Genomic DNA, 14,095 nt, shown 5'->3' with positions numbered 1-14,095 from the left:
GGACTTGAAAATGTTTTGTGGATTTCTTCCAAAACAAAATGTAAACCCTCATGGAGGAAGGTCAGGCGTGCATGCTAGACTATCATGAAGTGATAACTGAATTGGGATCAATTGGATCTGCATCTGGTGGTCAGAATGTAATTTTCAGATGGGAGGTATATTTATCCAGGCATAGCCGGGTGCCTAGCAGGACAACAAATATGCAACTACCACCATTGTCTAGTTGAGCTGGAGCTGATTGAGTGAAGTCTTAAACTAATAAATTGAGAGGTCGTTGAAGTTGCTATGGGGAGGCCCAAAGGTCACATATAAAAGTTGAAAGTTCACAGAAAGGCAGCTTTCAGCTATTATGGCTTCCAAGAATACACTCAAACAAACTTCACCTGTTGGGGTCATCCTTGGCTTTCGGTTGAAGTACGCTGTACCCACTAAATCCATCAGGGGCGCTGTGGCACCATTAGACAGAGCTCCTGCCATGTGATTTTGTTCGTGGAGACAATCACTTGGTAAGCTGATATGCACAGGACTACAGAGAAGTTACTGAACAGCATTACAACTCAAATATATTTTAAAGATGACCAACCAAACTGTAATGTCAATATTGGTATTGCAACATTGTCATATTTAATATTTTTTTAATTGAATTTATTAATATGTATTTGTATATAAACAGTATATATATTTAAAGAAATATTTTGGGCCATTACTGGGATACATTGATAACCAAACAAGCTCACTTGAACCTAAAATGGTTTACTTTCTAAGGTTTATTTGTGTTTTTCTTCAAAACAAAAAAAGTATCAAAGTATGTTGGTCAAAGAGTAATGACCCAGTAGAGGTTTATCTCTTCAGTCACTAGAAATGTGTTCAAAATGCCTGAGAATTATTTGTTTTTGCATTTTCTACATTAAACTCATAATGGAGGCATTAAAGCCTCAGCACACATGCACACATTATGGTTTCAGGGTTTGTCTGACTGATCCAGTCTGTGTGTGTGTGTGTGTGTGTGTGTGTGTGTGTGTGTGTGTGTGTGGTTTGATTCTGCCTGGCTCTGATTACCAGCCTGCATTCTTCTGAGGTAAAATACTGAAAACTTCACAACGATAGACTGAAAGGAGGAGGAGTTTCTAGCAATCTTATTGGCTGAGGAGTATTTATCATGCTGGCACTGACTGGTTGACTCTCTCTCTCTCTCTCTCTCTCTCCGTGTCTGTCTGTGTGTGTCAGTCTTTCTCTCTCTAGTGGCAGTGTATTTGAAGAACAGCAGCAGTACTTACAAAGCAGCAGTAGTAATAGACGGAGTACCTGAGCTAGCAGCTGTATAGCAGAGACAGTAAATCTCCTCCCTCTGCAGCAAGAAAGTGAAAGAGGGAAGAGGTGCTATTATGTCAAGAAACTGTTAGAAAGTTTGTGTTGGAGCAAAACCCTGAGCTCTGTTTGTGTTTCACAGGGTGGAGAGGGAGTGGATGGAAACCTTGAGGAGCTGGGCAGGGAAAGGAAGGAATAGAAAAGCAGAATTCTGAGGCATTGAGGAGAGAAACTGATCGTTCTTAGGGAGGAGAACCATTTTTGTTTTTATTTGACAGACAAGACATGAAAACAAAAGTGTGGGTCAAAGCAGAGCAGAGGAAATGCTCCCAATTCTGAGAGCGGCAGAGCATAGGAAGAGGATGAACATCCAGAGGGTTAAAAAAATGAAGCTGAGCGACTGTAGGCGTGGAATGGGGAAATGTGGTCATCGGGAAAGGAATTTAAAGTCTCATTGTTCTGGAAAGCAGGAGTAGAGAGGGAGTGAGAGAGAGAGAGAGAGAGGAGAAGCTGCCGGATGGACAGAGAATGACCTCGACCATGGAGAAGGTAGGAGAGAAAGTACTTAGTAAAGTTTACTTTTCCAGAGCTGAGTAGAAGACCTCTCAGTTGATTGCACTATAAGTTGTGGGAGCCTCTACTCTAAAATGATGTAGGTCAGGAGAGGTGGGATAAGGAGGCTTTGTTGGGTGGAGGTCGGGTTTGTAGGCTGAGGATGAGGTCATTCTTCAATTTGACCACTTGAAATTCTGATGAATTAAATGTCTTCAATCTTTCTTTTGTTTACTTTGTAAAGGTAAATAGCATTCAAATATACAGAAACAAAGTACAGTCAAAACACTGAAACAATACCTCATTCAGTAATGAAAGGTAACAAACAAAATGTAAAAACGAGGATTTAAAAATCTTTAAATTGCATTTCTGGGTGTCCAAATGGTCGTTTTTTCCTCCTCAACAGCCACATGCTCCCATTTCACCTCTCATTTCCATGGAAACCATGTAAACAGCTGTTTGAACAAACATTATTGGTCTCCAAATTGCCATAAAGAAATGTAAGCATGCTCTTAAAAAACCCACCCATGTTTGAAATGTGCTCTTAAGTTAAGTTTACATAAAATGCAACTATTACTGATTATCTGAATATTTGTTGTTCTAAAGGTGCTTTCAGCATCACATATAATACATGCTTTGTTCAAGAGACTCAGTAATACATCCGGAACATTCACAGTGAAGATAGTTCAGTATATCTTGATTTAGCAGAGACTGAAAACAAATAACTAATAACAAGCTTTAACACTTAGCTTCACACTCAATAAAGATGCCTGAAATGTGTGCACAAAAAAGATGACTTTAGGTGTCTTAATGTTTTTTGGGGGGCTTTTTCAGTTTAAAGTGCTCATTTATATTTGAGATCCATCAACATATTTAATCAATGACTCAAGTTCTGGTCGAGTCAAGGTTAATGTTGTGTGACATAAATAAATGTAATCTCAATGTTTTAGAAACATGACTCCTAATGACCCAGACAGCTTAAATGATGGCTTCTTTCACAGAAGGTCAGTTGATACATTCATTGAAGATAATCCGTGGGCATGGCGACCTGATACCCCCTGCTGTGCCCGGATGAGTTCTGACCCCAGAGGAATTGAGGGGCAATACAATGTCACCTGTCCAGGCTTTGTCCACTATCATGCCCCCTTCAAATGCTGGAACAACTGCGGTCTTTAGAATAGAAATATACACACACACACACACACACACACACACACACACACACACACGCACACACACAGAGAAGATGAACTTTTAAAAGACAAACTAATGTTGTAAGAATTTAACAGCCCAGTTAAGTGCCCAGCAGAGGTAAGGTGAGAAAGCACCACAATAGGCATATTCAGCTCCCAAATAACTTGTTAAGGTAGAGAAGAGTTCATTCAACTCAGCACACACCAGTTTGTAACGTGGGCCCTGCCGTCATGTTGATATAGTGAATAGCACTGTCACCTCCTCAAAGCAAGAAGGTTGTGGGTTCCTGCCCTGGGCTTCATCTTATATTTGTGTGGGACAGTGTGCACTAGAGGTGCTTTAAATCACTGATTGACGAGATACATAAAAAATTGAATAAATTCAGTTAGACCATTTACAAAGATAAGAGATAAAATCATGGAGACTGATGCATATATAAAATGATCAAAGTAAATCAATGAAAACAATATGACAATTAATATGGTGAAAATTCTTGAAACAAAGTGATAAGTCATATAAATGAATAAATACATGTCTAAAATAGTAAGAGAAAAATGTCAATAAAAGAAAATCAAAGAAAGAACACAGGAAAGTAATGCAAATCTATACTAACTGAAAATAAAATCAAAAGATTCCTAGTGGGATGGATGGCAGCTTACAAACACCGTTTTTGGCTCTTTCCACACTGTGTGTAAAGTGCCTGCTCACAGGGAACTTTAGACATTTTATGTTGTTCAAAATAGAGCGAACAACACTACAAAAAGACCTTCAGCTTCTTATCTCAGATTTTCTGCAATTTCCTGTTCACATAGCTGACATGTTTAGAATCACTGTATGGTGTCACTGTTCGGCTATGTCCAATCCGCATACTGCATACTACGCTTATCTGCCTCATAAATAGCACCAAGCATTTCTTTCTTTCCCATAAAAATACACTCCACGATAAAGCGTTTCGGTGTTCGTGATTATGTCAACAGCGGCAAGTTTATGCTGTCTAAAGTGTGTGAAGGAATCATTTGTCCAAACTCACTGGCGTTATCGAGTAGTAGTACAAGTTTAAGGCTACCTCTTCTGCTATTCAAGTCGAGTCAGTGATCGGCAGTAACCCAGCTTTCTGTAGCCCCTTTCACACATAGATGGTGGCATAATGCTGGGTTAACCTTTCAGGCACTGCTGATGATTTTCAGCAATGCAACAGTATGGATGCCAACCAAGTAGAAGTAACATGACGGGTAAGGAGCTGTTTTCCTCCTGTGCCATTGTTTTTATAATACATTTAATATTCAATGCAAGATTAATGTTTGTGATCAATTCATGAGAGGAGTTCTGCAATTTGCAGCCATTCTTAAAATAAAAACACCAACAACTCCTTACAACAAATCCACATTTTCCGTCAAACCGAGTTCAAATACCGATTCAAATACATCATCAGCGGAGTGTTGTGGTTGGTTCACTTGCATGCCAGTACATTTCCTTCGCTCATTCGCAACAGACCCATGCCAGCATTATCCCAGCATTGTTACTTGGTCTTGAGCTGAGATAGACTGGGTCAGAATATGCCAGCATATCAGTCATATGCCTATTCACACATGACCCCATGCTGGAACCAACACAGCATTATGCTGACATATGCTGCATGTGTGAATGGGGATTTTCTGTAACTTTATACATATATATTTACATTTAACACAGGACAGAGGACAAGCAGCGGATTCTGATTCTCCTCAAGAATCTCTTGGCCCACGATGAACTTCTAAGCAAAATTTGTCAGTAATAAAAGTGTCCATAATGTTTTGTTAACTAACACACACACAAACCCTGTCAAATACATAAACTGATTGCCTGCCTTCATACAGACACCTCAGCCAGTGTAGACGACAGAGTGAAGTTAAATGAGAACAAGTTGCATTTGCACGCACGCACGCACGCACGCACGCACGCACGCACGCACGCACGCACGCACGCACGCACGCACGCACGCACGCACGCACACACACACACACACACACACAGCCACACAGCCACACATTCCAGAGGGATGTAATACAAGTGCTTTTGTTCAGCTGTTTCTATTCTGACTCTCATCACTGTGACCTTTTCAACACGTAGTGATCAACAGCCTCTTGACTGTCACACACACCTGTAAACACACTGCTCACTTAACACAAATGGACATTTTCATATCCCCTCAATTTGCCGATGGCTACAGCACCACTCAGTGGACAGTCTGGGTTATGGGCTTTATTTCAGGGAATCTGGAAGTCCCCTTTCTCATTCTTGCTGGTGCTAAGGATTCTCTTCTTCCTTGTGAGGAATTTCACCTCCCTCTCAGGAAAACAAACAATTAGATGAATAACTGAAGTGGACTCATTTTAGAGAAGGATGTATTTAGCCAAAGTGTGGACATCAGAGGACAAACAGCTTATGTAGTTGCCAACCGGTGACTGGTGGATTTTTTATTAATAAATCCCAGTGTGGGAACAGCAAGCAGATGGGAGCTATATTCTACAACTGTGCTTTACTCTTGTTGTGTGTTTGCTGCATCTATGATTTGTATTTTACAAAATGGCACCACACATGCTCAGTAATATTTGGGTGTCATATTATTTGGCTTATTGTCAAAGTTACGGTAAAGGCTTCCCTTATTTATTGTGAGATGCCCTGATTGATCATTCATCATTCATCTTTTTTAAAAAATCATATAAATGTCAACGCATGATTGCAGAAGTGCAGATGCTTTCATGGTTTTTGTGTATGAATTGTGTTTTCCTTCCTTTCTCAGGCAACTGCAAAGCAAAGTGTCGGGGGGGCAGGCAGAGGTGCAGCCCCGTGTCTTTTGTGCAATGAGAGCTGCTCTGGATTTCAGTCGCACTCCTGGAGGTTAAAACCTTTCCTTCTCCTTCTTGTTTTGTCTGCCAAATAAATAAAAAGAATTACATTGAAAGGAATGGAGAAGTTTTGCAGATGTACGTATACTGCTCAGAAGTGGTTTGAAGGCTCTGCTTGTGCTGTTTGGCCAAGAAATCTCAGTGGCTAAAGTGTGCTGTGAAAGTAAAAAACCCTTTTATGTAAATCTGGACTACCATATTAGAATATGCCTACGTGCTGAGGCTGGTCGGCCTTCGTCACAGTGCCACGCTAAGACAAAGATATTCAAACAGTGACACAACCTAAATGTCAGAATGGGATGAACCACAAACTTCTGTCCTGCACAGTGTCAAAGAATTGGATAGAATTGACTCTTCTTTTCATTAGCAACCTCAAAGGTACATGAACAAAAAGGCATGTACCAGAGGATAGAACGGTTTATAAATCATATAGAAAACAACTGATACAATTCAGAATCAGACCCATTCAATTATGGTAAATAATTAACGCTAAGGTCAATAAAACCCTATTGCATTACTCACTAACGCCTACTACATTTGCCTGGTTTATCTTAGGGCCCCACGTGTAGGGTAATGATTGAATAGGGTGCCCAACAACAGGAACTGAAGTCAGTTACCCAGAGGATTCAAGGCTCATAAACATAGTTAATTCTCTCTCCACCACACAGGAAAGCCTGCACCGCCTGTGGTTGCAGCATGGTGGACCACGCCCTTGGAAGCCACGACGACGACGACCAGCATGTGGGCTCCCTGCTCGCCGACTCGGTCTGTTCTCATCTTACGGCAAAGGTCAAAGGAGGCGGTGGCCGTCGTCTGTACAAGAGGAACCGTATGATTGTGACCAATCCAGTGGTGTCAGGCAAAGATCCGACCTTCAGCACCACGACGTACGACTGGGTACCAACTGGACACCAGAAACTGGTGAGTCAGGCTGGTCAGATAATGGTACATTCAACTGGATGAATTCAATGTGGGAAGTGAGCAAGTTCAATTTGCAATAGAGAAGAGTATTAAGCTGACAAAAATCCATCCGCCTCCATTCATTTGTGGATGTTTGTAAAGGTCTTCCATCACAAATGTCATGTATACTACACAATATTTGGTACATGACTAAATTCAAGGCCAAATTCTTGTAGGCCTTGACACAACTGCAATGCCACACTACATAACACAAGATGCTTTCCAGATGTACTTAGACTGTTTGTTGCTAGTCTCGTAAAGTTTTCAGCACAAACGGCTCTACAAAAATGTAACCTCATGCATTCTGAACTGTTTTTGAACACAAGTGCGTGAGCCTAAAGTGGTTTCGACGTCCTTCTGCCACATTGGCACATCAACACTGATATTAGAGAGGAATTAATGGGATTACTGTTTTCTACATGCCTGTATGGCGCAATTAAAACCCCAGTACTCCACATTAACATAATTGTAGTTTTCTGTTTACATGAGTTGCAACTTAGTCGCAGTACTGCTTTACTTGCACTATAATTGGAATGAGTGTGTGTTTCTGGTGGGTGCTCCCCTTTCCTCCCACCTCCAAAGTTGTGCAGCAGAGGTGACTAAACCATAAAGGGGTGCATGCGAGTGAATGAGTGGGGCATTGATTGAACAATAACCTGCTTAAGCCCCCTGTGACCCTAAACAGTATAAGCAGGTATAGAGAACAGCTAGATCAGGGGTCTCCAACGCGTCGCTCGCGAACTACCAGTAGCTCGCCACCCGTTTCTGAGTAGCTCGCTAAAGGTTCAACGAATACATACATTTGATAACACAACCTCACTTGGTAAACCTGTTTAGATTTCTATCCAATCAAATCCCGCCCCCTTCTGTCACAAAATGATTATAAGCCAGCTGTCCAACAAATTATGCTGCTGTCAAGTTTGTTTATGTCGGTGACACCGTAACATGAGGCGATGTTAGCAGGCTAGCAAGCGTGGATGTGTCTCAATTGCAGTGCGAGCGTCTGTCGATCACTTTTCACCGGACTTTCCGATTGCTAGGCTACCAACAGAGAAGGGAAAGGAGCCCCATCAGAGTTAACTCTCCAGAAGACACCAGACACTTTCACTCTCTCATCTCACTAACATCAGGAAAGAGTGAACGCATGTGAATTACGGATGATATGGGAACTACAGGGAATTCCCAGAGTTACAGGGAATGTGAAGGGAAATTGTGACAGTGATATGTGGACAGACATAAATGTGAAATATGAAAGGTGTAGTATTAGAAAATGTTAGTGTTGAGTGTTGGATATCATCATTTTGTAAATTGTTCACAAAGCACCAAAGATGCTTATTCAGCTGGTTTGGGTGGAGAACTAGTCATGTGAATAAATGATACTAATAATGTCAAACATGAGTTGCTCTCGGACACTTTTATTCGTTCGACTGTTGCAAATTAATAGAGGAGTCTTAACAATAATGCTTATGCCAAACTCAAACACAAATGCATCCAAAAATTTTCCTCGGGATAAATGAAGTTCTATCTTATCTTATCTTTTCATCTGATCTGCCCGTCAGGCGATGCAATACATGGAGCTCCTCCCAGAGTGCTGGCGCCCAGTCTCAGGAACAGATGGAGCACTGGAGCGGCGCAAGCAGCTTCTCAGCCAGCTGCCTGCATATGATCAAGACCCCATGCAGTGTCAGAGCCTGGCGAGCCAGGATGAGGTGCAGTACTCCTCAGATCAAAGCATGATCATGCTTTGCTAATTACTCCATAGAAAGTCAAGTCAAGTTAACTTTATTTGTACGGCCCAATATCACATACAATATCTCAAAGGGCTTTACAGACACACAACAAATTCCCAATCCCGCCCAAAGCTCTCTAGGAGCTCTCTTTCAGTGAAATGTCTTCTGTTTTCATTACGGTCATGGTAGGTGAATGCAGCTTCCATTGTTCATCAATATAATGCACTGTAATTCCAAGGTAATCATGGATACCCAGCGATGTCCAACAGTCTCCAATGAGAGCAACAGTTGGTGCACATTGTAAAGGCGTCGCCTTTTGTAATCCTCTCCTTTTCATACAACTTGTGTATTCTTCTACTGATGGTGCATCAGTCGTTGTGATCCTAAGAAAATTCCTCTGACCAACATATTCCACAATACTAATCGGCATGCAGCTTGTAGCTAGTGAGCAACAGACTTCTAAAATAATATTAATAATAATCAATGAAAAAACTGTGTTAATGCATGATAAAATATTGTCTGCGTTAATCAATCGTGTAAACTTACTCGGCCCTAGTATTTTATAAAATGTTGTCGTTTCGTCATACTTGTGTAAAAAATGTAAGTAAAATACTGAAGCCCAGAAAAAGAGATATTGTTTTTGATGCTTGAGTGACAGAATGAGCTCACTATACCAATATTTATTCAGGTTGAATCCAGATGCCAGAGACAAAAGTACAATAAACCTCAGAAGGGTCCCCTTTGTAGCAGATGATCTAACTGAATAACTTTAATGCAGATGTAAAAAGGGCTTTGATCCCAGTATCATGCACTTCTTCTGACTGCCTCCTTTCTAGATTTCGTCAATGCTGCTGTTTGTGAAACACTACAAACAGGAAGTACTAGGGGTCGGAGAGGTGGCGTTACCTGGTGAGGGAGAGGCTCTGAGAGAGACAGCCATTCAGAGGAGAGCAAAGGAGTGTAGCGAGGGTAAAGCCGCTCCAGAACACCAGGACCACGAGCCAACCCATAGCAACACTACTCCCATAAGCTCCAGTGGGATGGAAAACAGCGTTAAGAGCGATTATGTAATTACATTCATTCCCTGACATTCATCTCACTGCCAGATTACAGTTATAACATTGACTTTATGACATATCAGCATGTTTACATTTACATTATTATTTATATTTTTATGTATGCATTGTCTCCTGTCTGCTTTAGAGGTGCACTGGCTGCCTAAAGGACATCAATAAGGAAAGCCCGGCGGTTTATGCAGAGCGGGCTGGCTACTCGAGCGCCATGTGGCATCCCACCTGCTTTGTGTGTTCACAGTGCGGTCAGGGATTGGTGGACCTTGTTTACTTCTGGTCCAATCAGAAGCTGTTCTGTGGACGACATTACTGCCAGACTGTGTGGCCACGATGCTCTGGTTGTGATGAGGTAAGAAAGATGGAACAAATGAAACAAGATTAAATGCAGTTTTGTCTGTCTGTGAAAAGCTGTGAAAAGCTACCACACCATGAAATATAACATAGGGTCTCATAACGGTGGAATAAATATCGATACTGTTTGTGAACCATAAGAAATTGATTGATAAAAGTTTACATATTTACGGGGTTAAATCTTTTGCCTAGACGTATGAGTGACCTACACAAAGACTGGCAAGTGACCTACACAAAGAATGGCAAACAACTTATGTTGTAAATCAGCACAATAATAAGGACCAGCTGCTGCCCCCACGCTTTCACTTGCATTTACTATTTAACATAAAATACTTACTATTTACTATTTAATATAGATAGTATGAAGAAATAAAGGATGCGAGAATATCCTGTCCATTTTATTTGTGTTAACTTTTCTCTTCTTCTGCCCTTCCTCCTCAGTTGATCTTTTGCCAGTCGTTCCACACGGTGACGGATGGTCGGACTTGGCATCATCATCATTACTGCTGTTGGCGCTGTGGAGAAAGCCTGGACGTGCCCTGTCAGCACTGACGCACAGACACAGACACACACACACACAGAGATCATACATTGTATGAATTGAATGAAAATATGAACAAAAGAAAATATGTGGTTGCATAAATCTTCAACTTCAATCTTCGATTCATTTTTTCTTTACCTCGCAACTCGTGCGCAAAATATTTCTTTGGGGGATAATAGGTTTGTTACATTAATGTCAGTGTGATCAGAGTTTAAAGTGTGTGTAAACCTGATAAATATCATAGCTTTGTCGCGTGCCCAACTAAACAAAACTGCAAACTGTTATTTAGAAGTTACTTGTGTGCATTAAAACACTCAAATGTAATAAAGAGCTTTGTGTTGATGTTGCTGTAATGATTATAGCTGCACAACTAAGCTGCTGGGGTTCAATGCTATAAATGTCTAATAAAAGAAATATAGAAGCAGATAAAGACATGTGTTTATATTCAGGAAAATAATTCCTGTTGAGACCCATAATGTTCAGTATTGCATGACACAGGACACACTCCGGATGAAAATAATGTCCTTCAGGTTTTTTTTTGTTTATTGGATAGAATTGTGTCATGGTATTGGAATTGATTTTAGGTGGACACAAATAGTCCAGGCAAAGTAGCGTTTTACGACAGACTAATTGTAAAATAATTTTTTGCAGCTTAGAAAGGGAGTTCTAGGATGAGTTCCAGGGAAGCAGTAGCTCAGTGGATAGAGCTTTCGCTTGGGAACCGGAGGGTTGCCGGGTCGAGTCCCTGCGGAGGTGCCCCTGAGCAAGGTACTGAACCCTCAATTGCTCCCCCCTCTGCAAAGGGTGTAATGTAATGTAATGTGATGTAAGTCGCTTTGGATTAAAGTGTCTGCCAAATGGTCGTAATGTAATGTAGATCATTTCTATGAGGTGTCCAGAACAACATACTAAAAGTCCTAAGAAATCCTTGTTGAGGAAATATGTTTAATTCTCATCAATCCAAGATTTGTGCCAATAAGGCCAGGCAACAATACACCCCAATGGGGCTACTTTTTTCCTTTACTCCTATCAAAATGAAACTTTACACAATGAAAGTACCCATGAAAAGTAACATTTTTTTGTATTACAAGTTTCTTTGAAAATGAAGTTTAATATGCAAATGAGCTATACACTAATGAAATATGCCCAAAATACACCCAAATAGGCCTAATTTTTTCCTTTACTCCTACCACAATAAAATTTTACATAGTAAAAGTATATATGAAAATTAATTTTTTTTGTATTACAAGTTTCTTTTGAAATTAATTTGAATATGTACATGAGCTCCACACTTACTGAATATGTCCTAGTTTGCATAGGCAGAAACACCATTCGTATGTATGACAAATACATCGGCCCAGTCTTCATCCAATCATTGTACTGCCAATGGGTGATGGCAATGCTGCTTTTAGACTGGCCTCCAACCTGTAAACTGCCTGGCTTGGTAGTACCTGCCAGGGGTATGACCCCCACCGGTATAGTCTTCAGGGTCACGGAGGCACACAAGCCTCCCCACCACGACAAGGTGGTAACAACAGGGGAGGGTTTTTTTGTTTTATTTTAGTTTTTTTAGTTTTTCTTTTTAAAGTTTTTTTTAATGTTTTTATTTTTTAAATCCAGCCTGGATCCTCAACCCCTTCTCTGAGGCTCTTCGTTCTCTTCGTTCTATATCAATTCCTGGTTTGTTCTTTGCTTAGTTGTTCCCCTCTGGGTCATATTCATCTGATAAATCAGGCAACTGTGAGTTTGTGCAGCTAGTACCACGACATTCTCCACAAATGGAGTCCAAACAAGGGAGTCCATGTTTTTTGCATGTGCATCTCTTTGTGCTGCAGTCTTTCCTGCAACTACAGCGGACTACATCTAGTATTTCTGGTGGTGCCGCAGGCTGATCGGTCATTATTGGCATAAATCTCCCATCCAAAACATGCCACCCCCAGTCTTTTGGGTCCATACGTTCACTTCCCCCTTTCCACTCCAGTATTTGGTAAAAGACCCGAAGACTATGGAACTTTGCAGCTGTTGACGTTGGAGGGAGAGTTTGAGGTTCCGCTGGAGATGAGTTCTGAGTTACTTTATCACAGAATCGCCTGTATCTCAACATATCCATTGATTCATCTTTTCCGCCCCCATACATTGATACTAAAGCTTTTTCACCTGCTGCAATGATGATGCCTTTTCCCACATTTTCCTGTGACTGGCTGAACACCTTAGCTTGTTTGAGAAAGCTAGTATCATTCTTTACTTTTTTCAGTGCCATTCCCTTTCCTATGCCAAATAGAAAATGTGTAAAGTTTTATTGTGATAGGAGTAAAGGAAAAAATTAAGCCTATGTGGGTATATTTTGGGTAGCCTATATTCGATTAGTGTATAGCTCATTTGCATATTAAAATTCATTTTCAAAGAAACTTGTAATACAAAAAATGTTACTTTTCATGGGTTCTTTCATTGTGTAAAGTTTCATTTTGATAGGAGTAAAGGAAAAAAATAGCCCCATTGGGGTGTATTGTTGTCTGGCCTGACTGGCACACATCTCGGATTGATGAGAATGAAACATATTTCCGCAACTAGGATTTCTTAGGACTTTTAGTATGTTGTTCTGGACACCTCATAGAAATGATCTATGCTGAAAGAAATTATTTTACAATTAGTTCTATTTTTGGCTCCAAAATGAGTTACTTTGTCTGGACTAAAAGGCAACACATGTCCTGTACCTGATATGGGGACATTGACTGCTTGACTAATTTTCTGGATTTTGTCAGTGAAGAAGGAGACAAATTCATTGCAGGCCCTGGTGGATAGAAGTTCAGTGGTGACTGAGACAGGAGGATTTGTTATCTGTCTGTCCACAGTGGCAAAGAGTGCACATGCATTATTATCGTTTTTGGCGATGATGTCAGAGAAGAAGGACTGCCTTGCATTTCTCAGTTCCAGGTTACAAGTGTGAAGTCTCTCTTTATACAGTTCATAATGAACCTAGGGATTTGTTTTTTGCCACCTGCTCTCAGCTGTACTATACTCTCTTTTTTCCATTCTGACCAATGTGGTATTTCTCCATGGAGATTTGGAGTCATTAAACAAAATGGCAACTCCACCTCCTTTTTTGTGCACTCTAGCCTCACTAATACAGTTGAAGTTGGGAGGAGTTGACTCAATGAGAACAGCTGCACTGTTATTTTGGTCTAACCAAGTTTCAGTTAAAAATATAAAATCAAGATTGTGCTTGATAACTCTGGGAGCTGGTGGAAAGAGCTGCTTAGGTGGAGAAGCTCTCACACTGAAGTTTTCCATCAATCAGCCCAGCTCCTTCCACCAAGGACTGGACACAGGCTGGGAGAGGGTGAGCAGGATCCAACAGTTTGCAGTGGACGTGACAGTTGATTGTAATCCTGTCTGATGATGGGAAACAAGTTCATGATGAGGTAATCGTCAGACTGAGCCCCCTGAAAGGTCACAGGACTGTAGCTTCCCTCCTGTCCGTCTGAGTGTGAAGTCAAA

General features: G+C 40.9%; 1 protein-coding gene across 2 annotated transcripts; it reads left to right on the top strand.

The window, feature by feature from the left end:
* Positions 1 to 1,519: 1,519 nt before the first annotated feature.
* On the top strand, positions 1,520 to 11,354 carry lmcd1 (LIM and cysteine-rich domains 1). 2 transcript variants are annotated; one of them, XM_076156378.1, is made up of 7 exons: positions 1,520 to 1,857; positions 5,837 to 5,934; positions 6,611 to 6,863; positions 8,462 to 8,611; positions 9,508 to 9,699; positions 9,836 to 10,054; positions 10,498 to 11,354. In XM_076156378.1, the coding sequence occupies exons 1-7, from the start codon at positions 1,837 to 1,839 to the stop codon at positions 10,606 to 10,608; spliced, it is 1,044 nt and encodes a 347-aa protein (XP_076012493.1). In that variant the 5' UTR covers positions 1,520 to 1,836; the 3' UTR covers positions 10,609 to 11,354. The 2 variants fall into 2 exon arrangements, with proteins under 2 accessions (XP_076012493.1, XP_076012492.1); XM_076156377.1 differs by having other exon boundaries at positions 1,525 to 1,857; positions 9,469 to 9,699; positions 10,498 to 11,350.
* Positions 11,355 to 14,095: the final 2,741 nt, after the last annotated feature.

This window comes from Genypterus blacodes, unplaced genomic scaffold (genome assembly GCF_046128005.1).
Source record: "Genypterus blacodes isolate CSIRO-AG114 ecotype Tasmania unplaced genomic scaffold, CSIRO-AGI_Gbla_v1 ptg000070l_1, whole genome shotgun sequence".
NCBI classification, from domain to species: Eukaryota; Metazoa; Chordata; class Actinopteri; order Ophidiiformes; family Ophidiidae; genus Genypterus; species Genypterus blacodes.
Note: the sequence above shows the minus strand (reverse complement) of the source record. Positions and strands in the feature narration are given on the sequence as shown.